This window comes from Eucalyptus grandis, chromosome 4 (assembly GCF_016545825.1).
Source record: "Eucalyptus grandis isolate ANBG69807.140 chromosome 4, ASM1654582v1, whole genome shotgun sequence".
NCBI classification, from domain to species: Eukaryota; Viridiplantae; Streptophyta; class Magnoliopsida; order Myrtales; family Myrtaceae; genus Eucalyptus; species Eucalyptus grandis.
This window is the reverse complement of record NC_052615.1, coordinates 18,353,957-18,380,266: the sequence shown is the minus strand read 5'-3', so window position 1 is coordinate 18,380,266 and position 26,310 is coordinate 18,353,957. Positions and strand designations below refer to the sequence as shown.

Genomic DNA, 26,310 nt, shown 5'->3' with positions numbered 1-26,310 from the left:
ATTATAGGACATCATCCATAAGATAAGCAAAACCAACCAGTAATGAAGATCATTATATATTGTGAGCAAGACTTGCTAATATTCTGCTATTCCAAAAACTATGCTTCATGTGTTAAAGACATAAAAGCAGAGAGAAACATGAAAAGACATATGGGAAATCTATCTTCAGGAAAAAATTGAGACTTTGGATTAATTAATACGCATAATCATAAGCGAATTCATTGACCCCAACCATGGTAGCCACCACCTGGTACACAATGAAGGTGCTACCTCCTAAGATCAACAGGATCAGAACCGCGGAAATCGGGTTCTTGAGCAGCTCCAAGATGGGCTGCAATATAGTGTAAATAGCGCCTGTACTCACTGTGAGGGCATACAGTGCATATCTCCTGACATTTTCCCAGAACTCCTCTGCCAGTGGCCCTTCAGGGCCAAAGGCCAAAGCCTTGTTGTGGTGGTCTTCAAATCCCATAAGGAGCAGCGCAATCCCAAGTGAAACAGCACCTAAAACCACCTTTCTCGAACCCCCATCTGTTGAAACATGATGAGAGTGCTGATTATGGGACTTCTGGATGGCTCTCGTGGGTCTTGCGATGGAATTGCATCTGGAAGATGCTGATGCTGATGAAGAAGGAGGAGGTGGTGGAGGGTGGTGCTGACTGCATGATGTCACGATTCTTGAGGGGATGACAGTGGCGGCATTGGATCTTGGGTTGGAGAGGTTGGTGTTCCTCGAAAGAAGGAACTGAGATTGCAGAACTAGTGTCTTCATTTCTTTGGAGTCAGTGATTCTTTTAGCTCATACGTATGAGTGGTAGCAAAGCATTTTCTGGTGCGCCTTATCAAGGGAAAGATAGGATGATGATGACAGACTGATATAAATTGCACGGGGTGGATCTAGATTCGAGATGGAGATGATGGGCTTGCACTGAGAATTGAGGCCTTATAACTAGGCCGGCTGGAAAGACTTTCCTCATGTTAGAGTTTTCTTATGTTGCTGTTGTTGCAGCATTTGATCTTTTTTTTTTTTTTTAATTGAGAAACTCAAGAGTACCATTCTTATCTTCCTCTAGTTTATTTTTAGAAAACATCTCCAGAGCATTAGAAAAAGAAGGTCCACCAAATGCATTTTCAATATGCAAACATAAAGTGTAAATATTTCAAAGTACGTATTCATAAAATAAGCCTGGATTGGCAAAGTGCCATGTGTCAATTTTATATTCCATGCACTTTTGGGGGGAAATTGAATTTTGTCTTGAAATTATCACTGGAAATAATTTGGAGAACTATATAATCACATAATGGTATAGTAACCAAAATTAAATTTGAGATGCTGCTAAATGAAAGGATCTTATTGATGTACATCAATGAGAAATCATAGGTCAAAACACCATTGATTTAGTCATAGAGTTTTGTATAAGACAAGTTCACGTGTTAGAGATTAGTGGTCTCCAAGATCCACCATAGGATGGACCACTATCTCTCTAGAAGGCCATAGACAATAACTCTCCAAAATAAACCTTACAACTTTCATCGTATCATGTTTTTGTAATTTTCCCCAAAAATAATGATGTTCTAATGATTGTCGAGTTGAATATAGTCCCGACTCACAAAACTTCTTGCCCTTGATTGGGTCGTAGTAACTGTTGTGCCATTTTGCCTCGGCATGAACACTTTTCCGGATAGCTTTGTCGGATTGTATGACATAGCTATACGATAATTGGTGATTTTTCTTTTTTCTTGTTTTGTTTGGTGCAAACTTATATTTGTTAATCTTAAGCACAATGCTATTCATAACGAAACGATCATAACGAAAGATTGCATCATTTACTTATTAAAGGATGTTAACATAAATTACACCATTTTCTATAAAAGCAATGTATAATGGTTACGGTTTCCATTCTCAACATTATTGGTCACAAAACTACCATAATTAATAGCACCGGGCATCATTCGTTGCCATTGCCCAACCACCATCGGTGCCTCCTCTTAGCAATACTCATCATATAGACACCGTGGCCACGGCTATCCCCTAACAAGTCCATGCCTCTGCAAGCCTCAAAAAGTCGTCTTCGACCGCCCATCACCGCCCGCCAACCACCCCCTCTTGGGCTACGACACTACACACCGGTAGGATCGATGCTCGCCCAAAACTACCATCAGCCACCATCGCAATGCATCTCCACCGTGCATGGCTAGTTCCGCAAAAACTGCGGGCACAAGTACGAAAATCGCAACGCCATTTGTGCGAAGAAACATCATAAACAAACCTTTCCTAGGTAAATTATCATCGAGGAAGATGTTCTCTGAGGGTGAAAATTGCTTTTCAAATCAAAGCAGATGTCTCCGTCACATACAATACTTTTTCCGAAGACGAATTCCAGGCCAAGTTTTCCCCCTAAACCTGTACACAAAACCAGGGTGCATGGGGAAAGGCTTTTGTCCTCTCCTAGCCGCTCCGCTCTGCTCCGTAAACCGCACAAAAGAAGAAGAAAAAAAAGGCTTTCTTTTTTCTCGCTCGTTCATCGTTAATGCTTAGCTAATGGTCCAACGATACTCAAGAATTCTTTCACTTCTTCGCGTCGCTGCGGTCTCTCTGCTTCACTAAAATCTCTCTCTCTCTCTCTTTCTCCCCTGCAGCCGAATTTAGCGGCTTGTGGCTCGTCTCCTTAGCCCAAAATCCCTCTATCTCTTCTGGGCATGCGGCGGTCAAACCATACAACACATTACAGTGCCCCGTCGTCGTCCTCGTCGTTCTCTGGGTGCTGCTGGTTCTGGGTTGGTCTCAAAATGTCTCCTTTTCGCCTGTCGTCCCTCTGATGCCGGTGAGGACCCTTCAGTTCTTGACTGGAACGACGACCCTTTTCCCCCCCTCTTCGATCACCCTGATTATCTTGTGTGTGGAGCCGTCTGAGAGGTGTCTAATTGGGGCGGCGCTGGCTTTTGTTAACTCGGGTTCTTTGTGTCTCTGAAAATCTTTGCGTTCCTCGGTCCTTGCTAAGCCATGATTGTTTTTCGGCTGCTTTGTCTGTGTTGACGCCGGAGGGAGGTTTTGTCATCAGGGGCTTGAACCGGGCTTCGGTTTTTTTTGCTCTTTTTACTTAGTTTGTTCGTGGGTTTAAGGTTTTAGGACGGTTGGAATGATGTTAGGGTTTTTGGGTTGTCTTTCCCAAGCGTGTCTTAGTGTCCAACTGAAGGGTTTTGATTATGTAGACTTAAATTGAGGGATTTTTTTCCATTTTTGTTTTTTGTCTTGAGGTTGAAGTGGAACCCTTGTGATAGGGGTTCAGAATGTCTGATGATAAGGATGGTTTCGTGGCGTGGGAGGAGCGGATCGTGTGTGCCGAGCGGGGCAATAGGGTGGTGCATTTTTACTTGAAGGATGCATCGGGGAATTCGGTGCTGGCAGTTGTCGGGACTGAGAGGAGCATTAGGCACATGATGTATATCGCGACAGATGATTTCGTACAGTTGTACGGGTCCAATGGGTTGATCAAAGGGTTCAGAAAGTGGCGAGCTAGAAGAGAAGTTGTGGAGTTGCTCGCCTCATTGGTTTCAAGTATGTGCTATGAGTGCTCAGTATTTTTTAAATGCCATTTGTTTCCCTTGCATTGTTATATCAATTGTTTGTAAATGTTGATTTCTGACAAACGAGTTCATGGCTCAGGCTTCTTTGGCTAGTATGTGAATTGTGATATGTGATGTCATGATGGCTTTGCGACCTCTTTTGGAAATATAGATATGAAACATGATTGTGTTGAGAGGCAGGTTGAGAACATGTATGTTTCTGCATTCCTAGTGTATATTACTCACCACTAGATACTGTGGTCGATTTAATCGAGAACCCATATAAGTCTTCTTACTTTATGTTGAGCACATGTGCTGGATGAAATGCTAAAGATTAGGAAAAACGAAAGAGGTCTAACAAATCTCACCTTCCTTGGAGAGTCGTTAGTTTCCTTGGAATGAGCACATAGTGGTGGAGTTAGCCTTCAAAAAGCGTCACAGCTGTACAACATGGTTTTCATATATCTAGAATTTTGACAATCACTTGCCATTGGCTAATTATGGTTCTTCTGTTATTATCATTTGAAAACTTTGATATGCACAATTGTGTTCAAGACAGAGGTAAATATGCTCGCATGTCTCTGAATATTGGGGTGGCAATGTCCGGTTAAGGACATTAAAAATAACATTTTTGGCATTTGTTTCGTAATAAATGTTTGAGCAGTACCAATTTGAGATATTAGCAATAAGTCATTTTTTAGCTATATAACCTTTGGTAGACTTTCCTGAGTAGCACATGTCAGCATCAGATTTGAGCATTACCAATTTTAGATATTTGCAATAAGTGACCATTTTTTAGCTATATAATCTTAAGGATGTTTTCCTTATTAGCACAAGTCGGCATCAGATTTTGAAGATGTTAAAGGACTATTGCTTAAAGTGATATGCATTTGCTGAAGATCAAAATATTGGAGTTGATAGTTAAGGGGGGTGATGATTACTCTCTTAATGTAAGGGGAGCTAATGCCGTTCAAACCCAAATTACGAAAATGAAAGTGATTGAGAGAGAGAAAGAGAGACACTATAATCACAGTGTTGATAATAGCACTTCTTTTACGATGCTGGATCTGAGGAAGGATCCTAAACATCCCTAGGTAATATTTATTTACTTAAATTGGACCGATTAGTGGATAATCTGGAGTAATGGACGCATTCTAAGGGATTGACATATGAATACAACTTCTGGATCTTGTGAAAGTTTGTAGAAGTTGTTTCTTGTCACTTTCTTGAAAATAAGAAAGCTGATGAAGATAATTATCATATAGTCTCCTTAGAGTTTTGGCAATTGGTTATCTATCATTAAAATGTGGGCAGCTAGCTATCACATAGTCTTACCACATTGGGTTGATGTATCTCCATGGAAGTTGTCCTACACCTAATATCTGTTGTTCATCTGGTGATATTGCAATAAAACAGTGTTACTGGAGTAAATGTTAAATTTTTCCTTATATTTTAAGCTGTGTTAGGCAAAAGGCTCTCACCTTGTTTACTCTTGAATGCTCCCTTGTCCCTTGTGTTACTGGTAATCACACTATCTTGTTTTTGTGGGCTTGAAATGATGAGTAAATGATGTGAATTACTCAGTATTTCGCTTTGGTATATTCTTAGTGTCATTGTTATGTCTTTAGGAATTTAATTGCCTGAAAATGTAGATTTGCCTAAAAATGATGAAAACCCATCCTCCTTGATCCTACATTCTTCAAGAACAACAGTAGCAGCGGCAATAGGAAGCCTTGTCACCTGGCTGTTCCTGCCTCAAAATCATTTTAGTATTCAAACAGGAGATTTGCATTGCATTTTTCACTGTGAAATGGAGATACATATCTACTTGATACTACCAAATTTGTTATGTTACTGAAGAGACTATTTGTTTAAAGCCTCCATGGAAGTGTGGTCCTACATATGATAATGATGTGGACCCTCGATTTTTATGATGGTTATTAATCATGGGCTGATTGGTCTTCCTTCCTATCTTCAAGGCTCATGACCTTGAACTGTGATTTTAAATCCCTGCATGTGCATATGTGCGAAGTTTAGTGGGCTACCATTACATACACACTCAACTACCAAAGAGCAGACTGTTGATTTACTTGCTTATTATGCGTAGATGAAGAAGATTATGTTAATGCTGTACAATTATGGTAGATGAGTCTTTTCCATGTCCCCTTTGTATTAATTTCATCTTTGTCTGTCGGGGTGCTAAGTTTTCTCTGCCTTATACTTCCTTTTGGGATTTTCTAGTATGTAGCACGTGCACATGTGCCCCCAAGAGAGAGAGATATCGTTGGATATGGGCCGTTCATTGACTGATAAGATTACCACGAAATCTTGTCAAGACTCTTAATTCATTGCATTCAGGACTGCATTTATGGAGTTGCTGTTTTGAAGAGATTTTTTGCCAAAATTACAGTATGGATTATATCAAACTCTCTTCGAAAGGAGCTGCACTCATGTGTCTTTTGCACGATTTTTAAGTTTGTCTTGCAACAGTTCTCTAATCAGAGTCAAAGTTTTCTTTTATCTGGAGAGGGGGAGAGAGAGAGAGAGAGAGGTCTTCTGCGATGAGTTCTTCAATGAAGTATGCTGACTACTGTAACGAAATGGGTATCATCAATTCTTCTATAACCAGTTATATGGTTGCTCTTGCTTCACACCATTGTTTGGTGATTTTACAGATCCTTTCTTTGCTATGCAAACTGATGTTGTGTGTCGTATACGCCCCTTTTTGGCTTTTGGTTCTGGAATTTATACCCTTTTATGATGAGCTTTTGAAAATAATCCGATGATTTTTTTGTTGTATTTGATAGATTTTAATTGAAATGGTGGTGGTCTTCCGAAAAGTGTTCTATGATATCCATCAAGTTGTCTAGTTCATCATGTGCTTGTAAAGATCTATCTGGGTAACAAATCCCAAGAAGATATTATGACTTTGTTGTACATATTTAAGGGACATAGCTCACTATTCTTGTTAGATAGATTTTTTCTGGTTGGTAGTTCCACAGTTCATCAATCCTTATCTTCACTGTACAATTATCTTTCTTTGGAGCAGTTCGCCCATGATTATGCTGAACTTTTCCTTGTAGAAAGGATATTATTAATGATATTACAAAGCTGATTGTTTTTGATTTTTATCATTCCTTCAGAGAAGTAAATCTTTGTTATGATGATGCTATTACTCCCGTAATTTGTATTAAAGTGCCAATCTCTATTCGCATGTGCGGCGCACGCGCGCACAGAGAGAGAGGTTTGGGGGGTCTGTCGCACAGAGGATATTGCGAATGCATGTGTTTAGCACACATGTGAGATCGGACACAAAGCATCATAAGTACTGCCACTCGCTTCATTTTGGTACCCATGTTGATCAACTAGCACTCTTTGGAAGAACTACTCATGCTGAATGTTGAACAAAGCCTGGGAACTTTTTATCTCAGACTCAACAAGGGCCAGTTTTGCCTTACAATTCTCTCTGCAGCACTCTTGAATAACCTTCCATGGGGACATTGTTTGGCACATCTGTGTCCGGTGGTGTGGTGCCTGCTTATGGTTGCCTGCCCATGACATTGGTCTTCTGTATTGTTTTGCATGTTTGTGTGTTTCCCTGACCTTTTTTGTGTTTTGTGTCTACACCTGTGTATGTTCATGTACTGACCTAGCCAAACTGTAAGCAGTCTCCTTGTTAATTGATACTTTCCCTTTATTTCTCCATTATAAACATTGGTCTGCACATTAGTGCTCAGACAGAACAATCATTTGACCCTTTCAGATAACTTAAGTAAGCAAACACTTCTATCTTCTCCTTGTGTGTGTATGTCTTAACATTTTCGATTCCTGCTCCTCAATGAAAGTTAAATTCTGCTCAAAATGCTTTATTTTACCAGGGCATGCTTCGACATTCTTTTTTCCCTAAAGAAGCTAGTTGCTGTAAGGACGGTGCTTGTCATGTTCTGTGTCTTGATCTTTGTCTCATCAAGCTATTTGTTAAATCTATGGGTGATGCCAGATGGGTAGCTCACACCTTTTAATTGTATGATGACAAGACTGTCAGTGTTGGTATAATGCTCAGTTTGTACCTTTCTTGCTATGGTGTTTTGTGTTTTCGGTCAATCAAGTCATTATGAGATGGAGATTTCATGCTTTTTACCCCTTTATTGCATAAGGTATCTAGTGTTGGTGGCTGTATTTCTTCTGCCTGGTTGATATCTTTCTATTAAGTAGGAGTTATCTTTATGATATGCTATGGAATTCTCTGAATGAATGTGGTGCTTACATCTGGGGCCTGAATTTTTCTGACAAGATTGGATTGTTCATGCAGATTCGGAGAATGACGACACAGTTGAAGCTCTGGTTTCCTATGAAGCTATGGTGAGTATGTTTAATGCTTGTGAAACCTAGAAACTTAGTGTGTTAGATTACTGTGATTGTTGCCCTTGAGATTTCCTATGTTAAAGAATTTTGTATCATTGATTCAGCCTCTGAGGAAATTGAAAGCTATAGACCAAGAGATTGAGTGGGCTGGTGTTGCTTGGGTTTGTACTAAACAGCTCACGCATTATCCAGCTTTTCACAGAAAAGAAATCACCATTGCTGTAAGTCTATGCTCTTCTTCAAATGCAAAATTTTTCCCATGAACCCATCCATCAAACTTGGTTATTTTGTCGTAGTCACATGGACTTTCTTCTCCTCAAGATTCTGACCCTTTAATTTTCAGGTCCATTCTTTTTCACTGATCTTGGCCGAAGAAGGTTGTCCATACCTTGGCTATGTGGAAGATATGTACGAGGATAAGAAAGGACTGAAAAAGGTGAAAGTGCGGTGGTTTTACCAGAATGAGGAAGTTCAGCATATAATTCCTCAGTTGAATTTGCATCCACGGGAAGTTCTCATCACACCTTATGTTCAGATGATCAGTGCCGAATGTGTTGAGGGTCCAGCAACGGTTTTGACTGCCCAGCATTATGAAAGATGCATGGCTTCTGTTTCACCGGCTTCAGCAGCTGGAATATACATGTGCTCGAGGCAGTTTAAGAACAATAAGGTCAAGCCCTTTTCACTTGCTAAATTGCGTGGCTACCCGAGTCAAGCAATTTTGTCTCATCTTGATAGTTCTCTTGTCTGTAAGACCAAAAATATGAATCCCGATAAGAATGGGGAGGATAAGGAAGAGTGCAAGGGCAATGATGGAAGTGGTGGTTCAGGCATTAGAATTTCAGAATCCCAGAGCCAGACTCCATCAACATCAACATACCCTAAGCTGAAATTGAAGTTGTCGAAAAAAAATCCAGGCATCAAATTTGCGACTCCGGAACCCCAAGTTCCCTTCTCGTTGAAGGTTAACGACAAAATAGAGCTGCTTTGCCAAGATAGTGGCATTCGAGGCTGCTGGTTTAGATGCCAAATTGTGCAAAGGTCAGAGAAGTGTCTGAAAGTGAGGTACGATGATCTACTGGATGCAGATGATATTGCTAAACTCGAGGTATGGAATTGTCTTAATATCTGAACTTTTTCCTTCCGGACGCTTCTTTTGAACTGGAAGTAGATGTTGGTGTTGATGAGTCAGTGTGCTCGTGCTGGCGGCACTTTGACAGGGGGCTTGTATCCAGCACTAGAAAATAGGCTAATCATGCATTGCATATAATTGAAAGTCCCAGATAGCAGTTGCATTTGCTGGAGATATATAGCTGTATTACCAGAACGTGAACATTTTCTGGACATTTTCAAGTCATGTCAAGTGTTGAACAAATGTTTAGAAAAAAGCAAATGAATTCCGTGTTTCTTGATCACAGGAATGGGTTCCTGCAGTCAAGGTAGCTTCTCCTGATAAATTGGGCATGCGGTGCCCAGGCCGACAAACAATTCGGCCACGCCCTCCCAAGACTTCTGGTGGCTGTAATTTCGAGATTGGGATGGCTGTAGATGTGTGGTGGTGTGATGGTTGGTGGGAAGGTGTTGTGACTCGACTTAAAGTTCCTGGAAAGAATAGTCTGGAGGTTTATTTCCCAGGTATGCTCAAATCTAGCAAATTCTTGATGGGTTGCCCCTACTTTGTTTCCAGATCTGGAATTCATGTGTAGATTGCCATTTTTCTGAGTTGAAGACCTAATTTGTGACTGTAAACCCACCAAGCTTTTTGGCTAAATTATGTTTATTTTCTCCCATTATTTCAGGCGAAGGCAGGCTAGCTACATTCCACAGGAAGAATGTCCGTGTATCAAGAGACTGGGTTGATCAAAGATGGGTAGACATTAAGTCAAAACCTAACATCAGTGCATTTCTATCAGCAAATTCTTCTGCTGGCATTGAGTCCTCATCATGTACTCCTGTTCAAGAGGCATCTAACTGCAACAAATCTCCACCCAGGTCTCAGAAAATCGACTCAACCTCTAACAAGGGAAAAGTGATCGTAGAAGAGAAAGAGTTGCCTGATTTATCTGCATCTCATGATCTCCGAGGAAGTGCAGGAGTGAGCAAGCAGAGCTGTTTCAGTCAAGATGATGTCCAAACATCAATTGGCATTACAAACCACAATGGTATTAGCGATGCTGCTGCAGCTGCCATTGGCAATGACAAAGGAATCGCATCAACTGAGAACCCTCAATCCACCAACCGGTTATTTGAAATAGTAGATGCTGTAGAATTAATGACTCAAGCTGCCGAAGAAGGGATGTCTATTCTCGATTAATCCCGAAGCGGGGTTGGAGGCAATTTTGTTGGGTATATGGAGACCAGGTGTTGGTGACTGATGACTCTTATAATCTGTTTCTTTTCTTATATGATAATTCGGTGTACAGTAACATAGCACAGCAGTTTCAGCCGTCTACAGGATCAAGATTTCCCCTAAAAATTTTAGTCCTGGTCCATCCAAAATGGAAGTTGTAGACCAGTTTCGAAGGTACAGTTTTCTTTAGCCCGTGGGTTTTGCTCGGCTGCAGAAGCAGGCATGTAGCTTTTGACTGAATTGGCTTTTGCACCTTTGATGTCCATACCTTTCTGACAGTAACCCCTCATAGAATGATGATGAAGTATAGTGCAAGTCTGTTCAACTCTTACTGTTAATAGACTCAGACAGTCTTTCCCTTTCTCTGGGAGGAGATGAAATTTTCTTTTTTCCTAGGAAACGAACTGGATATTGAGCCTCATGCTACTCATTGGAATGGAATGGTTCATTCATTGCTGAACTGTTTGGACTCTGTATTCTCTCTCTCTCTCTTTCTCCCTCTCTCTCTCTCTCTTGTTTTCATAGGCATAAAATGCTGTCATTGAATTACTCCTTTCGCGTTCCTGAGCCAATCGCCTGTGGACTTGACCGAAGTTCTGCCGTCGAGCCAACCCGGATTCTCGGTCGAAGTGAATTACGACAGGCTGCATCAAGTAAAAGATATACGACGTCTAGCAAGCTACACCCTCGTTGATTTTGCCCATCTTAGAATGTGCATTTTGATGAATCCTCCATTTTCATTGAGCTTCTCATACCACCTAGCACCAGCATGATTGCCATTGACCAGTGAATAGGGAGGGATTGCTATCAACATGATGCAAAGAGATTATTACCACAGAGTTCATAACTAATACGTTGATTCTACAGGAAGCAACTTCGATTTCAAATGAACGACACGGGTATCTTTTTTGTTTTCTTCTCAGGATATGGAAGTAATCTTGTTATCTCGAACCAAGCGAATCGACCTCTCCCAATACAAGTCTCAAAGGCTTAATCACCTATACCATAAAACAAAACGATCATACCATGTCGATCTGCAAAGCTAAACCAGCAATACAACAGAACAACTAATGCAGAGGAGAAGGAGAACGATGAAAAACTCCTAAACGTTGGAACAAAGCTCTGGAAAAACCGACCGGCACAATGTTGAAATTGAAATGAGCATGACTTATCGGAATTGAACCGGCTTAGTTTCAGCTCAATATAGTGGGCTAGCATGGTCCACCCCTTTCATATAAAAGAATAGGGAAAACGATGCAAACAATCGTTGAACTTTATTTTATTCTGCAATTTGATCTATGAACTTTTACTCTATTTAATGTAGCCCTTAAACCTTAGCTTAATATATAATATGTGATTCTTGAACTTTTGGTATAAATATAATATATTTCTTGAATTGTATGAAAATATTTAATGTAGCACTTCTATTAATTTAAGACTATATTGAATATTTACATGTAGTTCATGGACTACAGTGAATTTATATAAAAAATTTAAGGATTACATTGTATATTAGTTAAAGTTTATGAACCACATTAAATAAATTAAAAATTCAGAAATTGACTTTGCACATTGAACTAAAGTTTATGGAATATTTGTGTCATTATCCCAGAAAATAAGGGGTCAGAGTCATAATTTTAGGGAAAATCCGGGGTCGAATTCCCAATTTAAAATAAAACGAGAGCCGAAAATCAGCAAGACCCCGCGCCTTTCACGCCTCATCGAAAATCATTTTTCGAATTCCGACAGCGCCCTCCCCCCACCCAACGAAACTCCCCACCGGCCGCCACGTGTCCCCATCTTCATCTTTCAAATTCAGCTCCCTCGCTCCCGCTCGAAGCTCCCCATCTTCGTCTTCTTCTTCTTCTTCTTCTTCTTCTTCTTCTTCCCTTCCCGCAGAAACCCTAGAAAAAGGCTCATCTGAAATCGCCGACCGAAGTCCTCCGGCGACCGAAGTTCTCCGGCGAGAATGGCGGCGACGTTCAAGGCGGCCTCCCGCTACAGCTCCTACGACTCCCGCTCCTCCACGTCGTCCTCCACTGAGCTCAAGCAGAAGCCCGGCAAATCCCCCGCCCTCGCGCCTGCCTCCTCCTCGCGTGCCCTCGTCAGGGCCAAATCGTCCGACCTCCCCTCCGGCGCGAAGAACCAGAACTTCGCGGACATGGTGAAGAGATTCATGGGGAGGAAGTCGTCGTCGGCGGCGGCGGCGGCGGCGAGGGGGAAGCTGGGGAGCGCCAATCTGGTGATCCCCGTGGACGTGATCGCGGAGGACCTGAAGAAGGGGGCGAAGGGCAGGAACCAGCTCGGGGTGCTGCCGAAGAAGCTGTTCGGAGGAGGGGGATTGGAGAAGAAGGCGAAGAAAGAGGGCGTGAAGGCGCTGACGGAGGTCAAGGGCGGGGGGAGCAACGCGCGGACGCTGGCGATGGTGTTGAGGAGCGAGAGGGAGCTTCTGAGCGCGAACAAGGACTTGGAGATGGAGGTCGCCGAGCTCAAGTTGACGCTCGAGCAGAAGAACAGAGAAGTGAGTTGGTCTTTGTTTGCTCGTTTTCTTCGTTTCCTCCATGATTGTTCGCTTCTTGATTTTTCATGGGGATTTTTCTAGATGCTGTTGATGCTAGATTGAAGGTCTGAGATTTTTTTCAATATACATTCTAATAATCTCTGATCTAATTCGGTGGAAAGATATCATTTTTCTTTTGTTTGTGATTTGAAGTTACTTAATTGGCTGAAGGACCCCCAGTAATTAGGAGATCGAATGTTTGACCAGACTTTGGACTTTGAATTGAATCTGATGTTTCAGATCCTTAGTGTTTCCCCAGATTTCATCATCTTTTCGAATGTTTATATGTAAGATTCACATCATCTTCGATGTGTTTTGGAAGATTTGAAAATGGTGTCATGGTTCTTTGATCCTTAATGCCAATTTCTGGTTTTATACCCAGTACTGAATTCGAGCATGTGGATCCTCTGTGCTCTCAAATTTGCAGGTTGAGAAGTTGAAAGATCTGTGCTTGAGCCAGAGGGAAGAAATCAAGGCATTAAAGAGCGCGGTACTTTTCCCTGACGTGACCAACAATGAGCTTCAAGGACAATTGGAAAAGCAAGGAACAGAATTGAGGCAAGCCAAAATGATAATCCCTGCTCTCCAGAAACAGGTCTCTTCTCTCACCGGCCAGCTCCAGTGCCTTGCCGATGATCTTGCTGAGGTACCCTTGCTTTGACTTCTGCTGTTTTAATATGGTGGGATCAGCTTGAATTCGGATTAATTAATGGGTATGATTAGAAACTTATAAGACTTCTGTTCAGTGTGTATGAAGCGTATGTGAGTTCTGTTGCGTTCGTTGAAGTCATAGTCTGTAGTTGTTCTTGGAACAATTTCTTCCGCAGTTAATCATTTGCATGAAGATAATTCTTGTTCATGAAGTAAAAGGTTATCTTCAATTTCTAATGTGGGGTATAATCTGACCACCCTTTTAAGGGAAAAGAATATGTCGTGTATATCTGTATTCTCATTCCATTTTGCCATGAACACGAGTTTCCGTCATCTATAGTCTAGAATATGTTTCTGCCGGACACTTCACATGGAAATTCATGTGCTTTCTTGTACATTAAAGTGCTGTACGCGGTCAAGCATACATTGACATTGATGGAGAAATGCTTTTTGCTTGAGCAGGTGAAGGCGGATAAATTTTCTGCTAAGGCACGTTTTCAACACCAGATAGGCGGCTCTCCAAGGACACCTATATATAACCAAGAAGAAGCAGCTAATTCTTTGGTAAATTTCATAGGATGCGGGTTTTTTTTATCTTAGCTTTGGCCTGTTTCTGCATTTATTTCTCCTAGCTTCTGCATTTGATATATTTTCGTCAATAATAGTAATTAAAAATTTGTTCATTCAGGAGTTTAGCTCGAGTGAAGGAACAGCCCCTGGTAGTCCAGATGACCTGTTCCTCAAGGACATGAATCCTTGTTTAACTCCCAATGATGGCAAGACAAGATCGAAGGTGAAAATTCTAAGCTCGTAATATAATGTCAAACCACATTGTTAAGCATCTTTTGACTGGGAATGCCGAGAGATATCTCCTGATTTCATTCAGGAATCACCATAATTTTGCAGGAATTTGAAGAGGAACCAGATTATAATTCTTCAAGATACCTTGGCTTCTCTGATGGTAATATGGAGACTTTCTATGGAGCTGGTTTCAACCTTTGTCCCAAGAAGTTGTCCAGAAGTTCTGATGGCTGCCAGAAACCTTGTACCAGCAACCGGATGGCCCACACGGGTCGCAGATAAGATGGAAGTAAATGCACATACAGAAAACCCATGCACCAGCAGTACTTCGGAGATGTACTTAGATTTCGGCCATAGGTTTCTGCTTAATGATTTTCCCAATGTTGCTTTTCAATCCCTTCTTACAAGACGGACATAATTGTGCCAATCTCTTGTACCATACCCTGTTCTTCCCTTTCTAGCAAAGGGACGAAGCATATTGGCAGTATCAGCTCAGCATGTATTATCATCTTGTCAATTTAGTGGCCCCTTCCACAAAAGGATCGATCATTTTGACTAGGAGGTACATTAAAATACATCGGGATACGATATTTTTAGGGCAATGAATTGAGGCGCGAAGTGCGGGCAAACGACGGTGCACATGATGCGGAGACATTAGTCAGTCATCTTGAAGCAATCATGCTCCCTATAGTGGGCTCCTCTGCATTTGAGGGCACCTAGCCAGTTTTTTGTATTCACTCCTTTAATCATTCACCGTGGGACGTGACAAGATCATTTTTCCATGGATGCTGTCAGATCAACACAAGTAGCCAAATTTTCACAACAAAGGCACGAGATCCATTTTATATAGCTAGACATTACACATTGTCATGAAATGGTTTCAGCCTAGAAACCATTATCTTTTCCTCTTAATATATTAAGAAAATACATGAAACTCAATCACATCCTGTTGTCTCCAGTTTTCTGCTACTAATGCTAGCCCTTAAGCCATTCCCTTACTTGTAGCTGTCCTGATTATCTGAAACAGAGCTGCAAACCAGTAGATAGAAAGGCATGTCAAACACTATTCTGAAAATGGGAATCAAGTCCCCTTGGTAAGAGAAAGACGAAGTGATTAGCATCAACTATAGAATTCAAAAGTACCAAAAACTACTAAGTTTCGTTTACTTATGGCTCTATAGAGACTTCAGGCCTCTAAATCTGAGTATAACAATAAGCATTCTACATCAGCTACATATAGATGACCACTACAAACAGCTGGAAACTAAGCACTTTCATATATGTTGATCAGCTCTTATAATTGAAAGAGAATTGCAAACAGCAATGAATGTTAAAAGGAAACCGTCCAGAATACGTGTCTTCAGCATCTTATATTACAAGACTATACAACGGATGTGCCAGCAGGACATTCTGCACATGCTGCTAATATGGCAAAGAAAGAAGAAAGGCAAGATTTTTTACAATAAAACAGTCTCAAGGACATAGTATGCAACCAGAAAAGTCTACATATACAGAAGAAACTGGGATAAACAGATGTGTACTTGTATGACTCAGTAGTGGTTCAAGATCCCATCGACCCATAAGTCCATAGAAAATGCTCAATTGCCCAGGAACATTCTAAGACACTGCCACATTTGACACCCACAATACAAATTGAGATATTTCCTCATACTTTAGTTTGTGTCATTAGATATGCAACATAAGATTGGAGATTACATTCCTCTGTTGCATTCTCTTGTAAAATGCAAAAAGGGGAGACATTTTACCCACACCTGCTGAGATGACTAGCAGCTTCTCTATTTCAAAGCCTCTCCATATCAAATACCATTAACAGAGCTACACCAACCTATCAAGTCACAAGTTCTTTGAAATCTATTTTATCCTTCCTAAAACAGCTATACGAGTCTCACCAAAACATTCGAGCAAACAAAACACGATGTAAAGCTCCTCATGCAAAGAATGAGTGTGTGAACTAGACAAGAAGAAACATATCATACATGATCCAACAACCACGAAGACAAAGAAGCCGAGGACAATTCGCCCGACTGGGAGATCATTTCCTTTCTTGGATGAGGTTTCGGGGACCGATCCCCTCCTTGTGATGTTCTTCTGAAATTTGGCAACCTTCCTTTCGGCAAAGCGCTTTGATGTCGTCTGTCAAACCCAACACAACACGGATCGAAAAAAAAGTCATGGCACTTCACTGTAAATTGCTGAGATTATCCAGACAAAGACTTCATGCAAATTCCAAGGAAGAAAAAAAAAAACACAAATTTATGGCCTCACTAATCTGCCAAAAAAGATAAAAACTTGCTGCCTTGTCTCTCGAGACAAGAAAAAGAAGAAAAGAGAAAGGCACAGATCGTCAGATTCTATGATCATCGTCGGAAAGGAACAAACTTTAAAAGCAGAACGAAACCACAGCCCTAAAAACTTCAACAGAGGTTTCGGACAACCCCCAAACAAACCGCACGAATTGCCTCCGGCCGTCAAGAAACAGACGACAGGCCGAAATCCTCTGCCCATGAACATGCAAAAGCTTTCAAACACGACGCCAGAGAAGCAGCGGAAGAGCACGACAATCCTTCATCAAGACAACGCCCCCAAAAAAACGGAAACTTTACAAGAACAAGAAAACGGAATCCGGCCCGTTTCTCCTCTCCCGGAGCCGCAAGAAAGCGCGGGCACGAAGAATTGCCAAAAGAGAAACGAACCCAACTCGCGAAACCCCACGAGGAACAGGAAAGAGGGAAGAAGACGCACCATTTTCGAGGCTCGGAGCAGATCAAGATGATCAAGAAACGGGTCGGAGAGCGAAGAGAGAGGGGGGAGGTGGGAGGAGAGCCTTTCCGTTGAATAATGGTTTACACTTGGGGCAAGTGGAATTTTAATGGGGGGAGAGAAGACTGTATTTTTGGCAGCAGCTTGTCTTAAGCCAGAGATTTTGGTGGATTCCCAAAATATGTTTTTTGTTTTCCTCGCAATGAATCCAATATAGATTCCATTTTTTGAGGAGCTCCTTTAATTCACTGAAGTTATTTTCCCAAAATCTGTATCTGTATCGGTATCGGTTACATGGCAAGAGCATTATAGGACGATGGAAATTTGTACCATATCCAATTAAATTCGTTCGGTGAACAGACCCTTTTTATCATTGTAGTTAACAAGAGTTGACCAAAATTGGTATGAAATCGATTAAATAAGGCATTGTTCATTGTTAATTTCCTTAATCACAACTTCCCAAATATGATATTGAGTTTCCATATTTTTCAAAGAAAAAGAAAAAAGCGATTTTGGTTTCAACCACCGAGGTGGCCATATTTTTTTTTTTTTTTTTTTTGAGGTGGCCATTTTAAGACAGTATCTTTATGGGAAGAAATCCGTACATGTTGAATGTACTCTTAAAGGGATTGTGCAAGGACAGTGCTGGACAGAAGTATTTCCCTCAGAATGATTATTATTTCTACTTTAGGAGGAAAGTGAGAATCTTAAGAAGTTCACAATATTTTCATAAAATTTTATTGCATATCCGTATGTTCGTAACGTTTAATTGAATATACATATATATTCGCATGGTCAAAATAAAAATAGTTTGTGAAGTAACTAGTAAGAAATTATTGCACTCAATCTTTCCACGACCAAAAGTAAATTTTATCTCATCAAATGATCTTCAAGCATTTGTAGAATGATAAAGACAGAGGATGCTTAACGTTCACAAACTATAGAATGGATTCTCTAAAAGCACATGAAATTGGCTAGTTAAGCTGGTAAGAATTTTGTAGAAGCATCCGCATTTTTGAACTCACATTCATTGTGCCCCAAATTAAAGTCTTGAGAATGTTTTAAATAAATGTATGAAATGTGATCATTTTCTTAAAAAATGGTCGTGGACCTTGTCTTCTATAAAAGTAAATGACAAGTTTATTTCAAATAAAGGCTAAAAAAAGGACTGTTTTTTCAAAAAAAATCTAGAATTGACATCGTTTTGAATAAGAGTTTGAAGTAACTAAAAAGTTAAGGTGGGGACGTGTTTCTTGAAATGATACCTAGAATTGACCTTGTCTTGTAAAAGTGCACGAGCTTAATGGCTAACCAAATCTTCAATAGTCAGCTTTCGTGTACAACTCACGTCCTTGTTCCGGCAGCAATATCCAAGCAATTTTGTCCAAAATTTTTAGCTTTGACCCAATTTGAAGAAGCCCCAAATTTAAGCTAGAGCTCTTCGAGAATTTTTTTTAAGGGCAACTTTTCCCTCAATATCACTAACACGTATTTCTTCACATTGATCATATCCAACGTTCTTGGCTCCCAAATAAGCCCATTTGTCACATGCGCATGCCAGCTGCGAATATTAGACCGCCAAATGAGCGTGAGCCCTTATCTAAAACTAAATTAAATTAGCTACTCGTGTCCTTATTTAAAATAATATTCATTTTAATTTCTCTTTCAAAGATGCATTTTTTTACTTGAAGCCCTGGGCATTAATTTGAAACTAAAATGCCACTTCGAACTCTTATTTGAAATAAAAATAACTTTAAACCCTACTTCAAAATAACAGCTCTGTTTTAAGACCTTATTTTGAAATTTCCCTAAAATCCTCAAATCAGTGCTTAAACAAGGATAATCTTGGGTATCCCACATCAGCTCAAGACAATCATCAGACATTACATTCCCATTGGGTATCCCAGATCTCCTTAAGACAGTAATGAGACATTACATTCCCAACTTCGATACAGCTCGTACAGCAGGTCGATCAAGTGAAACAGTGATAGATATTATCACAGGAAAGTAAATCAACTAATCTGCATCTTCACTTTATTTATCGCCATAATGTACACATAAAATGACAACTTTGTTCCTTCAAAAGGAAACAAACATGACGACAGCCTTGTACAGAGACAAGAGGAAAATTTAGAGGAAAAGAGGGAAAACAAGAAAAAGAACAAAGAAAATAATGGACTACTGACTCCCGCCTTTCCTCTCTATGATAGTCGACAATCTTGAAGTAAATAAAATTCTTCTGAACCAAAAGCGTATATACACAATATACAAACCCTAATTCTTTCCTCAAAACCAGATATCCGTGGAGGTATATTCCAACGAATGGCTGCTGATCTCATGGCTTAAGTTATCGTGTCACGAGCTGTAAGGTACAGGAAGAGTATATCGGAGGGATACGGGCCATAGACCGAGGAGAGCTGCCAGCCCTTGTCTCTAAGTTATATGTCTCACCAGTTATGTAACTGTGAAGAAATGCTTTTTACCACTGGATGGTACTCTGTATGCATATACTTCTTTGCTTTCTTTGAACCAGGCTGCTCAAGCCATTCATCATACAGCTTTCTGACCAAGGGGTTCCTGAAAGGATCGGCAACAGAAACCTGTGCAAAATTGACAAACAGGTACAAGATTGGTCATGCTCAGATCCAAGAGTGAAAAGGAAAAGATGCTACTTTGATAAATCCATACACAGACACTTGCAAACCGACGTCGGAGACGATATTTTCTAAAGGATTAATATCACAAAAAACTCCAAACTGAAAAACATATGCAAACTTAACCCCAAACTGATAAATTGGTAACAAATTTACCCTCATTAATTTCCATTAAATTTGACATTCAAATTGTTGAGTTGGATGACATATGGCAATAACAACTATACCGGTTTTTTCCCCTTTGTCTATCACAAATATACCAATTTGTGAACAAAGGGTAAATTTGTCACATGTATACTGGTTTAGGTTTTTTGGCTTCCAAAAAACTATTTAGGGTAAATTTGTCACATGGGTACTAATGTGGGGTTTTTGGAGGTCAAAAAATTAACTTGGGATAAATTTGTCATAGTTATACTAGTCTTGAGTTTTTTGTGGTATCAACTCTTTTCTTAAACAGCATTCCTAGAAGAGAGACTAGAATTTCTAGATGCTGTTAGAGCAAATGGGAATACACATCACAAAATAAAAACAAGCCAAATCTCTACTTTCTATACAAGCATTAATTAATACTAGAGCTCCAAATAGGATTTCACCAGAAAACCCAATGGGGATGCAAAGTCTTCCAGAAAGCTACAAGTATCAACCCAAAATTACAAGATAAGAGACCAACATTTCTATAGCCTCATGCTCAAAACCTTATAGGAATATTCTGAAGAGTAGGAAAGAGCCTTACTCTTCTAGAGAAGGGGAGAAAATGAGAGGGGGTACAAAAATTTTGAGAAACTTTTGGATTTTCTTTTTTTCTTTTTTGAAGGATTGAAGGGAAAATGTAAATTTTTCTCTGCCCACCCCAGGATTTCTTCTCTCTCTATCCCCCAAGCAAAGCATTTGTAATGTGGGATGGGCTCCATACTTGGAAGAAATGTTCAAATGTAGAAAAGTGGTGCTGAAGGGTTACTGGTTCTTATTTGTCATCTTGCTGACCACCATAGACCAATTTAATCATAACACATATTGAGATAAATCAATCCTTGTAGAGGAAAAAAAAATAAAATTATGTGACCAACAACATACCTGATCCATGTAAACAGTTTCCAATCTCTGAATCAAGTCCTTCACAGATTGTCCTGGTTCTGGCTTAATTTGACCTCCACCATTTAAGCAACCTATCAATAAAAATATTCCTTACACGCTCAGAACAAGCATCCACCTTAGTATACAACAAAAAGTGAGCTTCTACACATATCAACAGAAAGCAGCTTGTCCAACAACAATAGAACACCCACCTCATAATTTTAGTAAAAATTACTAAAAATCCAAGAACTTCTTAAAATTCAAAAAAAAAATCGGTTAGATATAATACTTAATTATAGTTAAAAAAAAAAAATTATGCCTTAACCCAATCTCAAAATCATTGTTCCACTATTGTCCAACCAGACAGTGCATCATAAATGAATGAATGGCATAACCTACGTAAAATGTCGTACCTGAAGGGCATGCCATCACCTCCACAAAATCATAATCGCACTTGTTAATTTTAACTTTCCTCACGATATTCTGCAGGTTACGGAAACCATAACATAATGCAAATTTCAACACTGTTTTGCCATCCACCTGCTTGCACCAAATGCAATGACATAAGAAAGATTTAGAAAGCACAAATACTACAGTATCTTTACAGGTGGAACTACACACCAGTAATTTGGAAGTCCTACTTGGGGAGGCAGTCTAAATCCAGAAACAATCATTACCAGGAAACACAAAACATGACTCAAATACTCGCAACATATTCTACCTTTATATTTTGTAAGAAGATATCAAAGATACATTGAAAAGCATAAGCTGCAATACCAAGACGGACCATTGAAAAGCCAGAAGAAGCTTAGCAAATGCGCTGAACATTATCAGTGCTTGACCAGTGGGCATCAAACCTTACCAACAGATCTTATTCCAGTATTTACAGAACTCTCATATTGGAGTCAGAACAAAACTTCTACAAATCCATTAATTTCCTCATGATACTAGAGGAGATAAAATGCACTTACTTCCAAACTCACTTCCTGAAAATCTGAATTCCTTATGATCTTAAAATCCAGGGGACCCTCAATGTCTCTTCCAAATAGTTCTTTAGCTGCATAACGGAAGATGGTTTCTGCGTATCCTCCAGAGCTTCCCAGGACACCATAAAGATGTCCATCTTCATCGACATTTGTCATCCTGCACAAAAAGATTGGATGTAATAATGGCTTTGTTAATAGAGACTGAAATGGATAGACAGTTCAGTGTGTCCTTACATTTTGTCTAGAGGTGACTCCTCTAAAGATTTGAAATCCACGGCTTTCAGCTTTATTAAATCTAAAACTTCTCCAGATGTCAAAACCGAATCAACTTCAGCTAGGGAACTACATCCAGTTGTGCTTCATTAGGAGAGTCCAACTGGAAAACAAAGTCATCCCGCACAGCCTCCAGCTTCTTGTCATAACAGGGCATGATGCTTACATGATAGATTTCATCCACCCTGTAACAGAACATACAGGAAAAGCACAATCACAGGAGTTAGTTTGAAAATTTTAGAAGACGTGAGAAAAGCTTTAGCTTTGATGAGAATGTCATGTGGAACCCTCATATTCTCTTCTCGCCATGAAGATGGCTTGAAAGCTTTTCTGAGAATGTCATGTGGAACCCTCATATTCTCTTCTCGCCATGAAGATGGCTTGTGCATGCTGACAAACTAGCCGACTAAGTCCATAATTGGCCATGTAAAGGACCAACCAGTCTACATGACTTTACCATCATCCTATCTACTCAAATTAGGACCAGCACCATGAAAGATAAACAGGTCCACCTCCCTATCAACAAAAATGATTCTTGCAACATCCTTGCAATGTATGTTTCATACAAAAGCAAACTATGTTTTTGCTTCGTTGGGGTTGGGGGGACTGGGGGGACCGTGGGACGGGTGGCAGGGCGCAACTAAAGCTTGACCAGGCTAACATGTATTCCCTATAGAACCAAACTAAAGATGCTTGCCTTGATAAACTGTTCGAACTAACTTTTAAAATATTGAAAAGAAGGACAAAGAAGGGAAAAAGAAAAACTCTTGCTGGATTGTCTACCTAAGGCCCATTATTTGGCATACATGATGCTTAAGAGCAGCTCCCATAGTTTGCTGAGGGCTTTTCACAGATGAGATGTAAGGCAAAATATAGGACCCTAGCGTTTTTTCAGCATAGCAGATCCAACCTGCGCAGATAGAAAGACATCACATCAATGGAAAGAAGCCAACAGTCTGTTTAGAGCATTTTTCCATTTGTTTAGAATTCCCCGAACCATCACTCCTCTCCATTCACTCTCAGTTTTTGAGGTCATGCAGATAGACTGAGGTCCTGTACTAATGTTCATATACATGTATTTTAACAGAATCAATTGGAACACATACCTGGGCATGCTGAAGCAAGCATGGGCAGAGGATTATCTCCCTTTGATTTTTTTTGTTTGTACCGCATCATGAACTCATTACAAGACTCGATGAGGGATATATCTCGACTGCAACTCGTATCAAACAAAGCCTTTACTCCCATAGACTTAAAAATGTCACGAGCTTCCTTAAAACCTGAAAAGCAGGGGGAAGAAACCAGCATATGAATGGTAGAATGTTGCACACCAGTATAACAACGATGATTCGTGACAACATTTTCAAAGAAAAAAACTGGGAATTATCTTGAAACTGGAACAGAGCGATACATAGATAAGCAGACAATGGAAAGAGCAAACCATATCCCTGCTTCATGGTCAAAGTGGAGACCCTATTCATTGAAAACCCAGTAAAAACACTTCTATTGGATCATGAAACAGGGATGTACTTATGCATATCTCAGAATCACCTGAAGAGGAGATAAGCCGAAATGAGCGGCAAGAGAAGCTCTTGATTGTGGAGAGATGGAGATCATGACGGCCTTCCCCTTATCGATGTTAGAGAGGAACTCGTCCAAGCTCTGCTTCTCGAGCATAACCGTCTCTGCCGACGTAATGCACCCACTGCACAATTTGGCAAGTTCGACAGAATCAATACGAGACTAACAAGAGTTCTACCCGTTCTCTCTTTCTGATAACACCACCAACCAAATTCTTCACAAAAGGCGGCACCTAACAATAAAAAAGAGGAAAAAATCAACCTGCATGCCAAGCAGTCCTTGAGCGAGATTTTGACCGGCTCCGTCTTCACGGCTCGGCTGGCGATCGCCACCTTCACCGAAACAAGCAGGAACAAATTCAATCAATCACATTAGCTCAAATCAGCTCGCACACACAATCGAAAAACCAAAACCACCCGATCCAATCGCCGGTTCCGAACCATTCCCCAACAAGCGCAGCCGCTAAAACGGATTCCGAATCGAGCCCCGACCCGCTCGAATTCAAGCCGCGCAGTCCAACAAACACCGAACCAAAACCAAACCAAACCGCGGGGCCACAGAATTCTCACCTCCGGCTTATCGCTCTTCGCCGAGGACGCCGGCTTGAGGCCCTTGACGGAGACGATGCAGGCCTGCGACGGCGCAATGAAGTCGTTGAGGTCCCCAATCCGGAGCGTCGCCGAGAACCTCTCCGACATCCTCTCGGCCTCCTCCTCCTCCTCCCTCGACCGGCGCGCGCGACGGCCGGCGACCTCCGCGGGGATACCGAGGAATCGAATGCGGCGCTCTTCTCCCTCCGGCGAGGAACTAGGGTTTCGCTGCGGGCGGCGGCTGCGGGGGCGGCGGGAGCGGCGAGTATGGCGGTGGCGTTTCGGTAGAAAGGAAGCGAAGGAGATCGACCGCGCGCAGGTGGCGAAATCGTGGGAATTTTTCCGTTCTATTTTTTTAATTTCGGTATTTATTTTTTTGGGTGTAGATTTATTAGCGGCTGATATTTTTATTGATTTTTGAGGCGGTCTGACTTATATTTAATTTAATTTAATTTAATAAGAATAAAGTAGTGATGGGAAAAAGTGAATGAAATTAGGAGGTTTTTCTTATACGTGAATAACGTTTGATTTTTTAGACGAGTCAAATGTATGTTCACGTGAGGGGCAGGGATGGACGACACGTGTTGGCCACGCGCCACCCGTCGCTCCGCGGATCTCGCGCCCTTCACCTCCCCCCCTTGTCTGTAGCGGGACGTGGGCCTCCGGCGGATTGGGCCCGGATGGGCCCGTTTGCGCATATAGGTCCAATTGGGCCCTCCCCGGTCCGATCATGAGATATTTTTCCTTTTCGATGAGAGTACCAGAAATTCTAAAATTTTTAAAAAATGTAATTAGGTCCTCAAATTTATCAAATTGATGCAATCAATTTTTTACTCTAACTCTATCCAACTTGACAAATGGAAAATGCTGATGTGACATTCTTTCATTACTTTATGGCCTACATAAGAATTTTTTTTTTTAAAGGATAATATTTTTAAAAAACACATATTAAAAAAGGAGGAATGAGTGATCGCCAATGGTCATTGCCGCCTATCATTGGAAAGGGTTGGTGAAGGTCAACTCTAACTGCCCAATAGTAAGGTTGGAACCACTAACTTTTGACAACATAAAAAGGAAGTTGCCTCTACACATTCTTTGCTCAATGCCCAAAATACTCTTTTTCCATGATCACACCAACACTATCTCAAATAATACAATCACAAAGAATACAATCAAAGTTCACGTCTTTTCTCAAAAGAATAAGCACAAAAAGTATGAACAAGTTTGAGAGTGCTTTGATCCCATCGGGCCACCTTCACCTCTCACTTTGACACATATATGTAATGGTCCAAGCTTCCTCGTAATGTTGGGACTTCATGTCAGTCGAAGTAGCCATTGTAAGGGCTGTTCTTAGTTTAGGATGTTCATCTAAAGCTAATTAATGAACCTCACATGAAATACACTAAACTACCTTTGCCAACTTGCCTAGCACTTCATTTACTTAGCCAAAAATGGCATACCCCTTTTGGCTTTTCCAAAGCATTTCTCTGTAAAAATCAAGGGCAAGAAATTGCCATCGAATCTAATCAATTTAGAGCTGGGTCTTCGGTTCCACGTACGTGGAGTATATTGCCCACTCTATATGCAGAGTGAACCTCCTCTGTAATGCAGTCCACCCAAACCCAATGATTTGACCATATCTCAATATGTTCACTCTGATACTTAAGTCCTTCCAAGCATATTGTTATATTAATGCTGTCCGACTTGTTCTCCTTCTACTTCGTCTGTCCGAGCATTTCAGAGAACCCATGTCCCTTGCTTGTTCACCAAAATTCAAAGGTCATCCCACCCTTATCACTTTCCACTTAGTATCTTGCTCGCCATTTGCAAATTAAGGAAGCTCTCAGCAATCACGGAATTCTTATTCTTAGCATTTTTCTACATATGAACTCGTGTGCGTGAGAAACACTGAATTACAAAATATTCGTTCGGACGTAATATTTTGTCATCTTCATTATAGATAAGGAGCTTTGTCAGCACAGTGAAGCCCACCCAATGGTCTGGCCTCAAGTGCCATTATGTTGGGTTTTTGGGTAGGAGTCTACCAGAGATCCAATACCCATTTTGCTAAACCACT

At 40.7% G+C, this 26,310-nt stretch overlaps 5 protein-coding genes across 8 annotated transcripts; 2 read left to right on the top strand and 3 right to left on the bottom strand.

The window, feature by feature from the left end:
* Nucleotides 1-23: 23 nt before the first annotated feature.
* On the bottom strand, nt 24-858 carry LOC104428156. Its single transcript, XM_018866042.2, has one exon. The coding sequence runs from the start codon at nt 770-772 to the stop codon at nt 194-196; it is 579 nt and encodes a 192-aa protein (XP_018721587.2). The 5' UTR covers nt 773-858; the 3' UTR covers nt 24-193.
* A 1,579-nt stretch (nt 859-2,437) lies between these two features.
* LOC104441498 lies at nt 2,438-10,742 on the top strand. Of its 4 annotated transcripts, XM_039311386.1 has the most exons (8): nt 2,446-2,545; nt 2,641-2,825; nt 3,283-3,559; nt 7,880-7,929; nt 8,037-8,153; nt 8,276-9,040; nt 9,351-9,567; nt 9,732-10,742. In XM_039311386.1, the coding sequence occupies exons 2-8, from the start codon at nt 2,820-2,822 to the stop codon at nt 10,244-10,246; spliced, it is 1,947 nt and encodes a 648-aa protein (XP_039167320.1). In that variant the 5' UTR covers nt 2,446-2,545; nt 2,641-2,819; the 3' UTR covers nt 10,247-10,742. The 4 variants fall into 4 exon arrangements, with proteins under 4 accessions (XP_039167319.1, XP_039167322.1, XP_039167321.1 ...); XM_039311385.1 differs by having other exon boundaries at nt 2,438-2,825; XM_039311388.1 differs by having other exon boundaries at nt 2,438-2,825; nt 3,266-3,559.
* A 1,396-nt stretch (nt 10,743-12,138) lies between these two features.
* On the top strand, nt 12,139-14,833 carry LOC104441497. Its single transcript, XM_010054650.3, has 5 exons — nt 12,139-12,803; nt 13,270-13,488; nt 13,956-14,057; nt 14,182-14,286; nt 14,400-14,833. The coding sequence occupies exons 1-5, from the start codon at nt 12,252-12,254 to the stop codon at nt 14,574-14,576; spliced, it is 1,155 nt and encodes a 384-aa protein (XP_010052952.2). The 5' UTR covers nt 12,139-12,251; the 3' UTR covers nt 14,577-14,833.
* A 275-nt stretch (nt 14,834-15,108) lies between these two features.
* Nucleotides 15,109-17,215, bottom strand: LOC104441496 (probable stress-associated endoplasmic reticulum protein). The gene is made up of 3 exons (XM_010054648.3): nt 17,058-17,215; nt 16,292-16,448; nt 15,109-15,323 (listed from the first exon to the last, which is right to left on the bottom strand). The coding sequence occupies exons 1-3, from the start codon at nt 17,058-17,060 to the stop codon at nt 15,277-15,279; spliced, it is 207 nt and encodes a 68-aa protein (XP_010052950.3). The 5' UTR covers nt 17,061-17,215; the 3' UTR covers nt 15,109-15,276.
* Nucleotides 17,216-19,083: 1,868 nt separating this feature from the next.
* LOC104441495 (protein NAR1) lies at nt 19,084-24,593 on the bottom strand. The gene is given in 12 exon segments (XM_010054647.3): nt 19,084-19,675; nt 20,804-20,895; nt 21,217-21,343; nt 21,775-21,946; nt 22,024-22,136; nt 22,139-22,247; nt 22,846-22,972; nt 23,169-23,318; nt 23,321-23,342; nt 23,614-23,767; nt 23,905-23,975; nt 24,213-24,593. Coding segments are annotated over 12 exon segments (1,419 nt in total). The 5' UTR covers nt 24,342-24,593; the 3' UTR covers nt 19,084-19,522.
* Nucleotides 24,594-26,310: the final 1,717 nt, after the last annotated feature.